We start from the raw sequence: 16,608 nt of genomic DNA on the forward strand, positions 1-16,608 counted from the left end.
TATTATTTCTCTCTGAGAGAAACGCGAATGTAATAAGTAACGGTTTCCTTTGGGATATCTCTAACTGCAATGATGATTCCAATAAATCTGTTAAATTTAAAGCCAAGTTTGGCTCCTCCATCTGGGTTACCTGATGTAAGTAATAAGCCTTCACCACCACTGGTAATGCGGCTTCAGGGATCTTTAATATTTCCTGCATATAAGTCCTAAACAAATTTAAAGGTGTAATATCTTTAACTGGAAAATTTATTATTCTCAAGTTATGCGCCCTTAATGAATTTTCTACAGCCTCTAATCTTTTAGAAGTGCTAATTTCTGACTCAATCAGTTTAACCTGATTTTTCTCTACCTTGGCAATCTTACTTTCAAGTACTTCAGACTTAGCGTTAAAATGTGTTATCTCATTATTAATCATAGTCTGCTGTTTAGTTTCTAAAGTAACCTGTGAAAGAACTTTGATTGAACTATCAATTGATTTCAAAATGGACCATATACCTTCCAAACTAATGGGATCTGTTGTCGATGGGAAAGATGAGCAACTGAGGGTTCAATGATAAAAAATACGAACCTTTTACAAAGTTCCTACATGACAGGGTGGTCCTCCGTACTCATCCAAAATTCCTTCCAAAAGTAGTCACGGAATTCCACCTGAACCAATCTATAGTTTTACCAACATTCTTTCCAAGACCTCACTCTCACCAGGGAGAAAGAGCCTTATATACCTTGGACTATAAACGTGCACTATCCTTCTACTTAAACTGCACTGCAGTCCAAAGGAAATCCAGTCAACTATTTGTATCTTATGATCCAAACAAACCAGGTAAAGCAGTGGGTAAACATATTTTGTCAAACTGGCTAGCAGATTGCATACAGTTTTGTTATGAAAAAGCAGGCCTTACTCTTCAAGAGCGAGTAAAAGCACATTCAGTCAGAGCGATGTCAACCTCAGTAGCACATCTTCGCTCTGTACCTATTCTGGACATTTGTAAAGCAGCAACATGGAGTTCTCTTCACACCTTTGCAGCTCACTATTATTTAGACAAAGAAGGAAGACAAGATTCAGCCTATGGACAATCCGTCTTAAAGAACTTGTTTCCAGTATAACCCCAACTCCTTCTACATCCAATCTGCTGTGATCTTCGGCTGATTCATTTCAACAACAATACTTCACTGTTGCCTCAATCCCAAATGACTCAGCCTCTAGCTTGCTAATCACCCATATGTGAGGACTAGCATCCTGCTTGTCCTGGGATAAAGCAAAATTGCTTACCTTGTAATAGGTGTTATCCCAGGACAGCAGGATGTAGTCCTCACGAAACCCACCCGCCACCCCGCGGAGTTGGGTCCGATATGTTTTATTTTATTTTTGGCTAACGCTAATTGCTACAAAACAGACTGAAGGGAGACCCCTGTGGCAGGGAATATCATGGCATGCTGGGCATGCTCAGTAGGCACTCTGGTGCCAGTCAAAAGTTTCATAGAAACTTTGAGAGAAGTTTTTCCGTATATAGGGCTCCATTACTGATGTCACCCATACGTGAGGACTACATCCTGCTGTCCTGGGATAACACCTATTACAAGGTAAGCAATTTTGCTTTATCGGAGGTTGCCTGTTGAACTTCTATACTAATTGGACAACCATCACCACAGATCGTTGGGTGTTAGACATCATAAAAGGTTATTGCCTAAATTTCATTATTCCTCCAAGGATTCCATACGTTCCTTCTCGTTGGGGAACATCATTCCAGTCCACATGTCTTCAAGCAGAGTTACACACTCTGCACCCAAGTTTGTGAACTCCTTTCACAAACTTCTTCCATCACAAAAGAACCAGGGTTTCTATTCCCATTATTGTCTCATTCCAAAAAAATCCGGAAGACTTCGCCCAATCCTAGATCTCTGAAACCTCAACAAATACCTTCAAAAGGAAAAATTCAAAACTACCTCCCTAAAAAACATTTTACCTCTCCTACAACCTAGTGATGGTCTATGTTCAATAGACTTCAAGGATGCATACTCCCATATACCTATGCACCCTTCCTCCTGGTGTTAGCTTTGTTTCAGGACCCTCAAGGAACATTACCAATATACAGAGTCCTGCCCTTTGGCCTCTCTTCAGCCCCGAGGATCTTCACCAAACGTTTAGCAGTGGTGGTGGCTCACCTCAGGGAAAAGTTTGATCAAGTGTACCCAATTTGGATGATTGGCTACTGGTAGCTTCAGATCCAGATACCCTTCGAGCTCACACAAATCAGATGATAAATTGCCTTCAGTCTTTGGGATTCTTGATAAGTTACAAGAAATCGAGTCTGCAACTGATCCAAACGCTGCAGTTTATTGGAGCATTCCTCAACACTTTGGAGGTGAGGGCCTACCTTCCGGAGGACAGGAGGTTCATTCTGACCTCCCCAGTTCAGAAGTTGTACAAGCAACAAACATCTGCATGTTGAGTCCTTCAGCTTAGGACATATGGTGGCAGCTATCCATGTGGTTCCTTCACAAGATTCCATATGAGACTACTTCAATGGGATCTAAAGAGTCAGTGGTCACAGTTCCAGCAACCTTTCCTCCCATGTATGAATCACCAGTCAGATGAAATCGGACATTCAGTGGTGGACGACTCCCGTCAATTTGTCAGGAGGAGCACTCTTCTGCCTACCTCATCAACTCACCCTAATGATGGATGCGTCACGGAAAGGCTGGGGAGCCCACCTTCTACACTTAAAATCTCAGGGCTGCTGGTTTGCTCAAAAGTATACGCCAATTCAACCTCCTGGATCTTTGAGCAATTTGGAGAGCTCTACAAACCTTCTCTTCACATCCCATGTTCTATATAAACAAGGAAGGAGGGTCAGGTTCATGGATACTTTGCATCCTACATTGGGCACCTGCGAAGGGAATTATGCTTCAAGCTACTTACCTGCTGGGACTAGACAATGTCACAGCGGATCGCTTAAGCAGAGTATTCCATCCACACGAATGGACTCTAAATCAGGAAGTAGCCCTCACAATCTTCCAACAATGGGGTTTCCCGACGATTGACCTCTTTGCCACACAAACCAATCGTCAAACGGAAAGCTTTTGCTCAATCTACCCCAGCAGTCTCCGATACGCTCCAGATGCCTTCCTCATTCCATGGACAGACAGCCTTCTGTACACCTACCCTCCCATTCTGCTCATCTCCAGGACAATCCAAAAATGCATTCAGGATGTAGCAAACTTGATCCTCATAGCGCCGGCGTGGCCAAGACAACCTTGGTGTGCATATCTCATGCATCTCTCCATATGTCCTCCGATTCCACTGGAAAATCACCCACGCCTATTGACTCAGGAAGGAGGCACCCTCTTCCACCCGATGCACCACTCCCTCCATCTGACAGCATGGAGATTGAAAGGACTGTATTAAACCACTTAGGCCTCCCTTCTATATCTAGAAGATATATTAATTGCCTCTAGAAAACAGTCTACTAGACGTAATTATGCAGGAAAATGGTGCCGCTATGCAGACTGGTGTGCACCTCGTCAACTTAGATCCTTTCTCATCAACAGCAGCCCAAATGCTAGAATACCTCCATACGCTTTACCTTTCTGGTTTAGCATATGCTTCAGTTAGAGTACATATCAGCGCCATTGCAGCATTTCATCATTATAACGGTCTCCCAATTTCTAATCATCCCCTCACTTCCAGATTTGAGGGGCATGCTACATTTAAAACCACCATTGACAAAACCTCCGGTACCATGGGACCTCAATGTAGTGCTAGAACAACTTATGGCTCCACCCTTTGAACCTTTGGATTCCTGTCACATCAAGTACCTCACCTGGAAGACAGTTTTTCTGGTCACCATTACATCTGCACGACGAGTTAGCGAACTACTAGCTCTGGTTCATTATTTTCCTTATTTAGAATTTTACCATAAGGTCACTATGCGACCTCGCCCATCATTCCTACCTAAGGTAGTTACTCCATTTCATCTTAAACCAAAGCCTCATCTCAATGACTGAGCAAGCTCCTACATTCATTGGACTGCAAGAGAGCTTTGGCTTATTACAAGCGAAGAACTCACTCTCCATCCAGGCCATCTCAGTTGTTCCTCTCTTTTTCAATCTGAAAAACCCAGGTCAACCAGTTTCCAAACGAACCATAGCAAACTGGTTATGCTATTGCATCGAATTTTGTTACAAGTGTTCCACAAAACTCATAAACAAACCGAAAGCTCATCAAATTCATGCAACAGCAACCTCAATTGCTCATCTTAAACGAGTACCATTCTTGGACATTTGCAAAGCAGCAACTTGGTCTTCTTCATACTTTCACGTCGCACTATTGTATTGACAAACAGGCTGCTACAGGCGCTGCTTTGGGAACTGCAGCCTTGTCAACCACTACCAAGCCTTAGGACTGTCTACTTTTACAAAGGTTGTGATCCTAATTCTTTAACTACAACCCAGGAGCTTGGGACTCCTGGACAGCATGGCTAATTCAGCCCTGCTATCGAAGGGGAAAAAGCAAGTTTGCTTACCATAAACGGTGTTTCCGTAGAAAGCAGGATGAATTAGCCATGCAATCCCTCCGACCTCCCTAGACAGTCCCCTTTTTTTCTACTATACACTTTTTGGCCATACACCTCACTTGGTTACAAAGAGACTGAGGAGAGAAACTGATTTGTGCGGGAAGACAACCGCGCAGACGCACAGAGTTGAAAACTGTGACAATATCTGAGGGAAGCTCCGCCTACTCTGGTTGCGTCGACACTCCCAGACAGCATGGCTAATTCATCCTGCTTTCTACGGAAACACAGTTTACGGTAAGCAAACTTGCATTTCCGTGCAGGGCCTCCTCTTTGGCCTTCTGTCGTAGCTTGGGACCTAGATGTTGTCCTGGCACGGCTCATGCAATCTCCCCCCCTCCCCCCCCTTTGAGCTGCTGCGGTCTTGCGATATGAAGTTTCTCACCTGGAAAGTTTTTGTTCCTGGTAGTGATTACTTTAGCTCGTAGAGTCAGTGAGTTTCAAGCTCTGGTGATCTACCCACCATACACAAAGTTCTTCCATGATCATGTGTTGCGTACGCATCCAAAATTCCTGCCCAAGGTGGTATCAGACTTCCACCGTAATCCATCGTGTTACCCACCTTCCTCCCACGAGCTGGAATGAGGCTGGCGGGGAAGTGAGCCCTTCACACCTTGGACTGCAAAAGGGCCTTGGCTTTTTTTGTGGATCGTACAGCAAGCCAGACAGTCCATCCAGCTCTTCATCTCTTGATCCCAACAGACTGGGAAGGGCGGTGGGTAAGCAGACCCTGTCGAACTGGTTGGCGGATTGCGTTGGATTGCGTTGCATTTTGCTATCAGCAGGCAGGCCTCCCATTTGCCGGCAGTGTAAAGGCTCACTCTGTGCGGGCCATGGCGGCGTCAGTAGCTCATATGCACGGAATCTCTGTTGCCGAGACTTGCTGGGCCGCAATCTGGTGTTCTCGTCACACGTTTGCAGCGCATTACTGTTTTGGACAAGGATGGGAGTTAAGACGGTGCCTTTTGGTCAATCTGTCGTGGTTAACCTATTCCAGGCCTGAACCCAACTCTTCATACTTCTGGGGGAACCAGACAGTCCCCTTCTGACCTATAGTGCCACAGTTGTGCCCGTTTGGTCGCTGTTGGTCTCTCCTGTGTTCAGGGACAGTGTGGAGCTTGGTACTCACCCACATGTGAGGACTACCATCCTGCTGGTCTTAGCAGGATGATAGTCCTCAGGAATCCTGCCCACCTCCCCACGGAGTTGGGTTCTCTTTTCAGTTTTATTATTTTTACTCGTATTTCTATATTATGAGACTGAATGGGGAACCTCGCGTGGACGTGCGGACAGAAGCTGGGCATGCTCAGTGTGCTAGTCAAAGCTTCTAGAAACTAAGTTTTCCGTGCTAGGCTCCATTGGATGATGTTACCCATGTGTGAGGACTAACATCCTGCTGTCCTAGGAGAACACCTGTTACAGGAAAGCAACTGTGCTTTCTTCTCCATGTATTTCTTCTTGTCACCTACTGTTATTACTATTGTAACTGTCTTTCTGCTTTCTCTGACATACCTGAAAGTCTGTCACCTTGCTTTATTTCTCTAGTTAGTTTTTTTCCTGTGCTTTTTGCTATCCTGGTTTTTTGTCTCTACTTTACTAGATATTTTTCCTAGCATTTTGAGAACCTCTGTACTTTTTAAATGTTAATAGTTTTGCCTTTATTTTTTCAGCTACTACTATGGAGTGCCATCTTTCCTTTCCCTCATTTTGTGACACTCATGGTTTCCTTTAATTTGACCTGCTGTTCTTTCATGTCACCTGTCTCCTCCCACACCACCAGCATCTCCTTAAGGCATATGCCTATTTTGTTTTTGAGACTCTGACTTTGAGCTTTGTGTGCTTAATTTGTTTCTCTTTATTTTATTTTATTTTTTTTAAGATCCTATCTGAAGGAACATTCAGCAACAATACTTTGTGGTTCCACTCTAAACCTGCTCTAGTTATATCCCTTATAAGTTCTTGAACCCTTTTATCCCTCAAAAACTCTAATATATTGGGGCAAGCCCACCATGTATGACACAGTACCTTTCTCTTCACATGCAATTTAGTGCGTATTTACAAGTGGAAACATTTTTTTATTTAAAGGGAATTAGATACCATCTGGAGAGCATCATATAGCTACTCAGCCATACCAATCAGGGATTATAAAGCTAAGTAGTTGGTGTGGATGGGCATAAGAACTAGGCAGTATGGTCATTGTCATCATGCTTCTGTGCTTCTATATTGAGGATCTAGTCATCCAGTATTTAATATCCTCCCATGTATCCTCTGGGATCTCTTGCTGGAATTCATTTCCCAATGCTAACTCATGTTTATACTTGATAGGTACCTCAGGAAGTAGTAGCTTGTACAGCCTAAAAAAAAGGTTCTCATCTTAATTGCCTTATTACAAATAACTGCAAAGACCAACTTATTTAATATCCGTTCACTCTAAATATTGCCTTAGTTGAAGATAAGTCTAAATTTTGCAGTTGGTCCCTGTTTAGCTTTCTCACAGCAAAATAAAACTCCAACCCCCCCCTTTTTTTTTCTTCCCATTGTTTAAACATTCCCAAAGTCACAAATTACTTGTATTTCATAGATGTCTGAATTCTCCCTTAACACTCCAACATTGTTTTTCCTTAGGCTACATGGCCATAAAGTTGAACAATTCCTTCATGGTGTTGGCTGCCTATCTAGAGCAGACTAATATCTATCAAATTCATCCAGCTTTGTTTCTCGTAGCCTCCCCCAATGTACATATTCCATCAACAAAACTTACACACGATTGACTCTGCTACGATAGATACATTGCTTATGTAACTCGTCCTATACTGATCAAATGTTGTAAACCTCTATGACCACACTTCTCATATGTAAACTCTCCCTACACGGACATTTTGTAACCCACCCGATAACGAATGAAGCTTGTAAACCGTTATATCCACACTTCGCATGTGTCATACACACTATACCAATCGAATCTTGTAAACTGTTGTGATGGCGATACCGATCGATGGTATATAAAACTCAACAAAATAAAAGATCTGAGACCTCTGTAGCCAAATACAGTCTGATTGGATAGTAGATTGCATAACTGTGGAACATGTCCAGGCTCATAATGTGCAAGCCAGTTTGGTGGCCCATCTTAAGATTGCAGTATCACAAATCTCCATGGATGGCAATGTGGATGTTTGACACATTTGTCTAACTTTTTTTGGATACTATGATGTCAGTTTTGGCCAGTCAATCCCTGCGCCCCCCCCCCCCCCCCCCCCCCCCCCCCACTGAGGTAGTCCTCAATACCCCCCTTCCCCAGGTTTCACTTTTATAAATTTGTGTTACACTTAAATAACAAACCAAGCTGCCATGTAACGCTCATAAAATATAAATGGGGATGATCCCAACAAACAAAATTCATCCATTTGTGTATGTTTACTCATTGTGGATAACCCATAGCTAGGGATTCTTGCTTGTCCTTGGAGAACGTTTAGTTGCTTCCTGTAACACATGATATTCAATGACAGTAGGATACTAGTCCACACAAAGCAGTCTCCTCCTGTAGGGAAAAAAAAAATCCAGGAGATGAACAGTGCTATAACTGGCATCATTGGACTAGAACAAACTGATTTCAAGAAATGTTTCCATGTACTGTAGGAAGCTTAATTCCATTTCTGAAACAGGAGTTAAATGTCTTGTGGTACAAATATGTGGGCAAAGCAGTCTATGTAAGCATGCTTCCCTCATTACACTGTAATTTGAATTTATATATGCTAATCCTAGCTTTTTTTGCAAAAAAAAAAAAAAGTTGTAAATACCAGGGTCAAGTTTATACAGAAAGTATACTAAAATGCAAGTTAAAACCTTTCTCCCAGGACAAGCAGGATGGTAGTCCTCACATATGGGTGACATCATTAGGCAGAGCCCTATTACAGAACACTGAGCATGCCCAGCATGCCATGATTCCTGTGTCCACAGGGGTCTCCCTTCAGTCTTTTTTTTTTCCACGCTGCAGTTTCTCGCATTTAGGAGCTCAGATTTTTTTCTCACAACTTTTCCTCACGGAAAAACTTGAAGTTTTACTTCACAAATTTCCCTACATGGGTCTCCCTTCGTGTACATTTTCATTGATGCTCGGTGAGTACTATTCTGTGTTCTCTGGTCTGTTCCTGTCACCTCACTGTCGGTTCCCCTGGGTTACCAAATGTTTGCGGCCCTTTTTTTTTTTTTCTCTCTCCCTATGTCGATCACACTATGTCCGTGGATGTCCTTACTGCGATCTTCCACTGGGTCCATCGGGGCTAGAGGGATTGGGGTGTCCACGGTTCCCATTGATGCCATGGAAGCTGCCATCAACACCATCTCGGTCGATGTAGACTCCTCAGTGCCCTCGACTTAATGAAAATGCTCCATACTTCGGGATCTCAACCAGAGCCCCGTGTAATTCTCGGGTGAAAAACGCCAGGAGCAGTAGAGGCACGGTGACTGTCCGTCACCGCCATCCAGCACAGTGGTGGCATCTTCCTCAGTGCTGGAGGATGACCAGGCTGAGCACCGTAGGAATCAGTCACCAGCACCGACAGGGTTCCGCGTTCAGTGCTGGCACAGATACCGCATTGGCATCGATGTCCATCGAGCCAGTTGTGAAGCGGGCCCGGGAACAAGTCTCCATGCTCCTCTACACCTGAGGCAAAGAGGAGTTCCTCACAGACACCAGTGCCGGGTACTGAGCCACCACAGATCCATGTGGAAGTGCCAGTAACACCTAGCCTGCCTCCCCTATAGCTGTGTTACCTATACCAACTTCCCAGGGAGGAGCTGGCTGTCCTCGATGCCTTCCGGAGTCTACAACCTCAATCAATGCCGGCCCCCATACCGGCACACACACTGGAGCCATTGATATTCGCACCATTGCGACACCGCCTTGCTGCCCTCATCAGTACCCTACCAACGACAGCCTAAGTCATTGCTGATTTGTCCTTCTGAGCCTCCATGGGCCCCTATACCTATCCTGGAACTCTCAAAGGGTGATGGGGTCTCTAATCCCGCTTCAGCACAAATCCCATCGAGACCTAAACCTACCTACCTCTCAGAGCCTTCTCCACCAGAAGAGTGGAGACTATCCCTCCAAATGACATCTCCTTTGCCACTTTTGTAAAGGAAATGTCTGAAACCACCCCTTTCGACCTGGTCACTAAAGAGGACCAGAAGTTTTCAGGAGGGTCTAGGTCGTAAAATATTCTGGGGATCCCTTGCTGTTTACCAGCTATGTTTGACACAACACAGAGGGAACCTCACTGCCATCAACATGAAGTTCGAACAACATGTGATTGCTTCGAAACATCCTCTCGTTGCCAGCAACCTGATTCTGTGCTAGATGGTGAACCTGGCTTACAGCCCCTGATTTACTGGCCCAAAGTCCAAGATAAACTAGTTGATCTGCCATGCACCACAGATAATATCTTCGTGCACAAGGTCCAGCAGATAGTCCTCAATTGCAAGACCACCATGAGACCCTGCGACAGCTTTCTACGTTTCTTGCAAATTCTCCCTCCTCGGCTAGGAAACCAGTGAAGAGGGATGCTAGAAGGACCTTTTTACCACTCCCGCGTGAGACCAACCAGTCCACTTCAAAAAGCATGTACATGTCAACAACTGATATCCAGATCACACCAGCTCCGCCAGTCGGGCAGGCTTCTAGATTTTGAAACCTTGCCAGAGAACAGAATGGTCCATCCTACTGAGGACCAGGGCTCAGGACACCGTTCCCCAGACACAGCAAGGCAGAGGATCTTAATCTCGCTATTTCCTACTTCCAAGGAAAACAGGCGACCTCCGCCCATCCTGGACCTCAGAAATCTCAACAAATTTCTTCAGAAAGAAAAGTTCAGTATGGTGTCTCTCAGCACCATGCTTCCCTTACTACAACAAGGAGGTTGACTCTATTCTCTGGACCTTCAATACGCATCATAGTGAGTCAACAGCATTTTCAATACAAAGTTCTGCCATTCGAACTAGCTTCAACATCTCATGTATTACACAAAATGCCTAGCAGTGATTGCCGCTCATCTATGAAAAAGCATTCACGTGTTTCCTTACCTGGACGACTGCCTGATAAGGAGTCAATCCAAGCAAGGAGCTCTAAATCTTCTAATACTCACTATAAATCTACTAAATTACCTGGGATTTCTGATCAACTACCATAAATCCCATATGGCTCCGTCTCATCTCCTTGCCTCCATCAGACAGATCTGGACTATCCTTCCTGCCCAACAGCCACACAGACATCTTATCAAACTGTCCACATCTCTGCGCACATGCAACATAGCCTCAGCCCATCAATTCTTCCCATTGCTGGGCGATGTGGCTTCAACAGTCCACGTCACTCCTATGGCTAGACTAGCCATAAGAAAAACTCAGTGGACTTTAAAATTTCAGTAGCTCTAAGCCGTTTAACTGCTTTTGTCCCTGATCCATGTCACCAATCCAGTAACAAATTCCTCAAGTGACCTTGGCCACGGTTACATCCATCTTGGGTTGGGGAGCTCGTATTAACAACCTCCAAACCCAATATGTGTAGACTCCGCTCGATGAACCATCTCTGATCAACTTCCTGGAGCTTCGAGCCATACATTATGCCCTTTATGCCTTCAAACACTGCCTCACACAAAACTGTGTGGATACAGACAGACAACATAGTGGCAGTGTGGTACTCTAACAAGCAGGGTCACACAGGCTCTTATCTGCTCTACTAGCAAGCTGTGCAGGCCTGGGCCCTTGCACACTCCATGCATCTCCGGGCCACCCTAACAGGCATACCGAATGTACTAGCAAACCATCTCAAACAATGTCTCCATCCCCACGAGTGGTCTCTGAACCCATATATAGTGAGAAAAATCTTCTAGCACTGAGGTCCACCAACCATCGACCTCTTTGCGTCCGAATTGAACCACAAAGTAGACAGCTTCTGCTCCTTACACAGGCAACGACACCCATTAGCCATGGACGCCTTTGCTTGCCCCTGGAACAAAGGCCTCCTATATAAGTCTCCTCCAATACTGCTCATAGCCAAAAAACTCTTGAAGCTACAGCACGATGGGTTTACTGATTCTCATACCCTGTACTGGCCTAGACAAGTATGCTTCTCCATACTTCTCGACCTATCAATCCAGGAACCAATTCGCCTGTCCACAGCTCAATCTCATAACACAAAATCACGGCTTTTTATACCATCCGAACCTTCAGATCTTTTCACTAATGTGTTTCAGGTGCTTGTAGCTTCACGAAAATCTTCTACACGTAAATCTTAGCATTCGAAATGGACAGAATTTACTAAATGGTGTACACAAAAAGGTATTGGCCCCTTTTCCTGCTCCACTCCGTCTCTGTTAGGCTATATAGGGTGCCTTTCAGATTCTGATCTCCAGACATCCTCTGCACAGGTACACCTCCGTGCCATTTCAGCATACCTCCAGGGAGTAGGGGATGCCCTGATAATGGCTCAACCCCTTATGAGTCAGCTTATCATGGGCTTTCTACAACTTAAGCCTTCTCTACGATCACCGATTACGGAATGGGACCTAAATGTAGTGCTCACAAGGCTCATGCGTTCCCTGTTTGAGCCTTTGCATTCCTATGACATGGAAAATTCTTTTCCTCGTAGCCATTACATCTTCTAAAAGGGTCCTTGAGTTACAAGCCCTTGTTGCATACTCACCCTACACTAGGTTCCTCCGTGACAGTGGTCCTCTGTACTCACCCTAAATTTCTTCCTAAGGTGGATAAGTCTCTCGCCTTACTCAGTCTATAGTCTGCCCACTCTTTTCCCAAGGCCTCACTCTCACCAGGGCGAGAGGTTTTTGCACACCTTGAACTGTAAGTGTGCACTTGTATTCTATCTAGACCACACTGCAGTCCATAGGAAATCCACCCAACTCTGTTTCTTTTGACAAAAACAAGCTGGGAGTTGCAGTGGGCAAACAAACTCTCTCCAGCTGGCTAGCAGACTGTATTGAATTCTATGAGGAAGCAGGCCTTCCTCTCCAGGGGTGAGTGAAGGCACATTTTGTAAGGGCCATGGCAACATCGGTAGCACACTATTGTTCAGTACCAATTGCCGACATTTGCTAGGCTGTGACATGGAGCTCTTCACATATTCGCAGCCCACTACTGCTTAGATAAGGAAGGCCTTCAAGACTCTGCCTTTGGACAATCTGTCTTGAAAAAGTTTTTTCCAGTATAATGCCCAACTCCTTCCACAACCACCTGCTGTGATTCAGGCTGCCTCATCATTGCCAATAGCACCCCAATTATTGTGCCTGTCACACGAGTTGTCTGCTATTGGCCTGTTGTAATATGAGTCAGCCTGTAGCTTGCTTAATCACCCATATGTGAGAGCTACCATCCTGCTTCTCCTGGGAGAAAGTTGCTTATCTTTAACAGGTGTTCTCCCAGGACAGCAGGATATAGTCCTCACGAAACCCACCCACCAACCCGCAGAGTTGGGTCCGCTTAAGTTTTTGTTCATTTTTTGCTCGCACATTTTTTGCTACAAACGAGACTGAAAGGAGACCCCTGTAGACACAAGGATCATGGCATGCTCAGTGTGCCAGTCAGTTTCTAGAAATTTTGACAAGTGTTTCGTAATAGGGCTCAGCCTAATGACGTCACCCATATGTGAGGACTACGTCCTGCTGTCCTGGGAGAACACATGTTACAGATAAGCAATTCTGCTATACTAGGGTTAACATGCTTTTAGTATATCTGCCCTTATGAGTCTTCATTTAATTACCTGGATTTTTATTTCTCAGAGGACAACCAGAAACACATCCGCTTGAGCCTGGCATGGAACTTGTCAGTTTCTGAAACTTTGTGCCTCAATGAGAATGCCCATGTATGCTAACATACCATACATCTATGCAGGAGCACTTTGTCTTGTTTTTTCTGTGGCACCTCTGATCAGTTTACCTCTGGCAGTTTTTGAAAGTAGGCTCATTTTGTAGTAAAGCCCTGCAGTATTGTTCCTGTCTTCTAATGGGATAGTTTCCTTGGGTAGTTAGTTTGAGTTCATTTGGTGCTGGGGAAATATGCCATCTGTCTGGCAGACATTGATCACCATTGTTGGTTTTGATTTTTTCTTCCCTTATTTTTTTGGTCAAGCATCTCTAGCTGGTTCCAATGATGCCCCTGGTGTGCCAGGAGCATGTCTCACTGATCCTCGTGTCTTCTACCTTGGAGGATTGCATGAAGACCAAGGGTGTCATGAATGTGTGCCCATGACAACCATAACACCCAAAAGGATGGTGGTCCTAAAATGGAACTGATGAAGTACCTCAGGCATCAGAAGTCCAATTCTAAAGCATCAATACAGAGGGACCTTGGTGCTGCATTAGTGGAGGAAGCAGCACTGGGGAAGGTTTGTTCCCTCCAGTGCTGAGGGCTGATAGGGAACCTGGGAAGACTATTGTCTCTTCCCATTCAAAGATGGAAATGGATTCTACCTCTTTGACACTTACCAAGGAGTTCTGATGCCAGGCATCAAGAGAAGCAGAAGAAGCATTGGTATTAGTCTCCATCCATGCGTGATGCTGGGAGTGAGGACAGTCCAGTGGCTGTAGAAACACTTCCCTGCCCCCTCTGTTCTGTGGAGAAGAGCTCATATTTCCAAAGAGCCCAGGATTTGCAGTGGCCTCTCTAGGTCCCGGTGTCTGCCATGGATACATCTCCCATTTGATGATGGCATTGGCTGTTTTTGAAGAGGAGTTGGACAAGATCTAGCAGGCCTGGGAGAACGTGCTGCAGTCTTGATTGCTTTTTCGCTCGCGCTACTTTTAAGTAGGATTGTTTGAATCTTTCATTGTTAACATTTATGTAGCGTTTTATTGCAGCAGTTCATTCTTTTTGAGAATCAAATTAAATATAACTTTAAATAGATTATAAAATAAAGTAGATGGTATTTAGATCTGAAAATACAATTACTGCATCTGTACTAAATGGCATAAAATGAAGTTTAATTTGATGGGGTGTGGGTTATATACAAAAAGTTGTTTAACTATCTTCTTTTACTATAGTGTGTATTTTCACGTTTAATACCAATAATGTTTACACAAAAAAAAGTTTAATTTGAGGGGGTGGTAGTTGAAAGTAGGAATATGAAATGGGGTGGGGGGGGGGGGGGGGGGGCAGGAATTGACAAAATGGGATCAAACGAATGTAATGAGTTGCATATAACTTTAATCCTTGAAGTTAGAGAAGGGCAATGAAGCAAATCTCTCCATGTCCTCAATATGTGTTTTTTTTTTTCTCCTTTTAAAGCTGTCCAGTTTGTCAAACAGAAGCTTCCGGATCTGTTGCGTTCTTACATTGACGCAGACGTTGGTGGAAATCAGGAAGGTGGCTTTCAAGATATTGCTATAGAGGTCCTGCACCTTCTCCTATCCCATCTCCTTTTTGGGCAGAAGGGAGCCTTTGGAGTTGGACTGGAGCAGATTGACGCTTTTCTTAAAACGCTGCGCAGAGGTATGAAGACAAACCACTGAAGCCTATCTAGAGCAGAGGTTCAGTTTCTATTCTTGTGGGCCACTTGATTTTTCAGTATGTTCTGCTACATATTGGTTGTAGGTGTGGAAAACGCACAAAAACAAAGGGGCCTGAATCCTGCAGCTTCCCTCAGACAGGCTTAGGCTCACTATATATACTGCACATTAGTTCACACATAACAGATCGAGGGGCAATTACTATGAATATTTGGTAACTGTGCTGAGTTGTTATAGTAACACATATATACTCCCACATACTGTGGCAGCCCCATAGCTCCCCTTAGTTCCTCGGTTTGCTCAACCTATCAAATATGGACTAAAGTTTTAAGGACCCCTGTTGTGTTCTGTCATTTTGCCACTTTCTTTATGCTTCAGCCTTAAAGTCTCTCTATTAGGTTGTTTGGCACCTCAGATAATTTTTTTTTTCTGTGATGTGGCCATGCTAAGCAGATTGCTTGGTAGAATTTCTTTGGTTGTCTTATAAGAAATTTTCTTTGTTTTGATCTTGGATCTTTTCTGGCCATGCTTCTTCTGTGGTATTCAGTAATTTCTAGTTATCTTAATTTCTCTAGCTGTTGGTCACACCTATAGTAACCAGTAACTGATGGTGGTTGGGCTCTGGCTTCAGAGGGGAATTGTATGAAAGGTTTGATTGTCCCTGCAGTGGTGGAAATCTTTAGTGATGAGGTCAAAGAATCTATAGGAATTTATGGAAGGGCCCCTAAGTTTTAACCATTGCCATCTCTGAACCATTCTCCAGAACAGATGTTCCACATTGGCCTGCTTAGTAAACAGTTTCTCACAGGACAAGCAGGATGTTAGTCCTCACATATGTGACATCACAGGATGGAGCCCAATCACAGAACACTTTTTGTCAAACTTTCCGGAACTTTGACTGGCTCCTACTGGGCATTCCCAGCATGGCACTAACCCTGCAGCCAGCAGGGGTCCCCCTTCAGTCTTTTTTTTTTTCTGCACAGCAGTAGCCTCGCAGTTAAGGAGCTCTGCAGATATTCCTGAGAGGAATTTTCCTCATGGAATTACTAAAAGTTAATTTGCCCCACAGGGGGTCCCTCCTTTAACTTTTCCAAGCCGCAGTACTCCGGTAAGATTTTACCCATTCTTCGTCGATTACCATCGAGTTTGGCCCTCGTGGCCTACTGGCCGTTGACCGTACCGCAGCTCAATTTTTTGCCATGGCGTTGGGGTTCTTTCAGTGCCCAGACTGTAATCACACCATGTCCATCACAGACCCCCGTAAAGTCTGTGTAATGTGTCTTGGACGAGAGCACGATGTCTTGACCTGCACCTAATGTGCCCTAATGACACCAAAAGGTCGCAAGGCCAGAATGGAGAAGATGGAACTTCTCTTCCGTGCTCAAACCCCGACTCCGTCCATTGCATCGACATCGTCAGAACCAGCTCCGTCAACTTCGTGACAGCATCAACCACCGGCCGGTGGCCATCTGGCATCGACATCTCGGCCTTCGACACCCCCCCCCCCCAGGACCGAGGGGATC

General features: G+C 44.6%; 1 protein-coding gene across 1 annotated transcript in view; it reads left to right on the forward strand.

The window, feature by feature from the left end:
* Window positions 1–16,608, forward strand: part of CNOT1 (CCR4-NOT transcription complex subunit 1) — a 987,642-nt gene that overhangs the window by 134,147 nt on the left and 836,887 nt on the right. The window contains 1 exon segment of the mRNA XM_029609242.1: window positions 14,865–15,068. Coding sequence (XP_029465102.1) covers window positions 14,865–15,068 — 204 coding nt within the window.

Source organism: Rhinatrema bivittatum, chromosome 7, assembly GCF_901001135.1.
Source record: "Rhinatrema bivittatum chromosome 7, aRhiBiv1.1, whole genome shotgun sequence".
NCBI lineage: Eukaryota > Metazoa > Chordata > Amphibia > Gymnophiona > Rhinatrematidae > Rhinatrema > Rhinatrema bivittatum.